At 57.3% G+C, this 1077-nt stretch overlaps 1 protein-coding gene across 1 annotated transcript in view; it reads left to right on the top strand.

The window, feature by feature from the left end:
- EMH_0010160 (uncharacterized protein) overlaps positions 1-626 on the top strand; it is a gene marked incomplete at both ends in the record, with an annotated part of 1533 nt that extends 907 nt beyond the window's left edge. The window contains one exon of the mRNA XM_013498857.1: positions 543-626. Coding sequence (XP_013354311.1) covers positions 543-626 — 84 coding nt within the window. The remainder of the gene's footprint in view (positions 1-542) is intronic.
- Between the last annotated feature and the right edge of the window lie 451 nt (positions 627-1077).

Here is a 1077-nt window from a genome sequence, read left to right as displayed (position 1 = left end):
ATCATCGGTAGGTCCATACTTGTCCTGCTGCTGCTGCTCTTGCTGCTGCTGCTGGTGCTGCTGCTGCTGCTGCTGCAGCTGGTACTAACGCAGTTGCTGCTGCTTCACTTGGAAAGGCTGCTCGTAGTGTTGCTGCTGCTGCTGCTGCTGCTGCTGCTGCTGCTGCTGCTGCTGATTGAGGGCCTGCTGGGTTGCTGCAGCTGCTGCTGCAGCAACACGGCATTAGCAGCATCTGAGGCTTACAACTGCTGCTCTTCTTCTCTCATTCTGTACGCTGCTGCTGCTTCTGCTGCTGCTGCTGCTGCTGCTGCTGTTGCTGCTGCTGCTGCTGCTGCAGGGCAGACGTGCGCGTGTCTGACGGAGTCTGGTTCTGTGCTGCTGCTGGATCTTCGTTTTCCTTCTTTGCTGCAGCAGCTTGCTGCTCCCCCGCTGCAGCTGCTGCAGTCTGTGCGTGCTGCTGACTCTTCTTCTGTCTCTTTTTATTATACACCTGGGGCCTACAGTGCAGTGTCTCCGCGGGTTGTTACGCTGCGCAAGTGCAGCAGCAGCAGCAGCAGCAGCAGCAGCAGCAGCAGCAGCAGCAGCAGCAGCAGCAGCGGGTGCAGCAGCAGCTGCAGCAGCAATAAAAACAGCGGTAATGTCAGCCCAGCTACCTGCAGCACGAGAGACACAGGAGGGGAGCTCTTGTCTTCGTCTCTGCCGTCGTTTGAATCTGCTGCTGCTGCTGCTGCTGCTGCTGCTGCTGGTGGCAGTGGCCCTGCTGCTGCTGCTGCTGCTGCATCTAGTAATGCAGCAGCAGCAGCTGCTGCTGCTGCTGCTGCAGGTCGAGCTGTAGCAGCAGCAGCAGCACGGCGTTTGCTGCAGCAGAAGGCGTCTTCTTCCCCTTGTGGTATTCCTTCTCTGCAGCAGCAGCTGCAGCAGCAGCAGCAGCAGCAGCAGCTCCTGCTGCAGCAGCAGCAGCAAGTCATCACAACACAACAAGGAATACATATTTCTTCTCTCGGTATTCGATCTGTACATACACCCCAAAAAAACAAAAAAATAGGAGCTGATGTTGCTGGCCTCCTGCATACCTGG

Source organism: Eimeria mitis, genomic scaffold (genome assembly GCF_000499745.2).
Source record: "Eimeria mitis Houghton genomic scaffold, Emh_scaff377, whole genome shotgun sequence".
In the NCBI taxonomy this organism is placed as follows: Eukaryota; Apicomplexa; class Conoidasida; order Eucoccidiorida; family Eimeriidae; genus Eimeria; species Eimeria mitis.
Note: the sequence above shows the minus strand (reverse complement) of the source record. Positions and strands in the feature narration are given on the sequence as shown.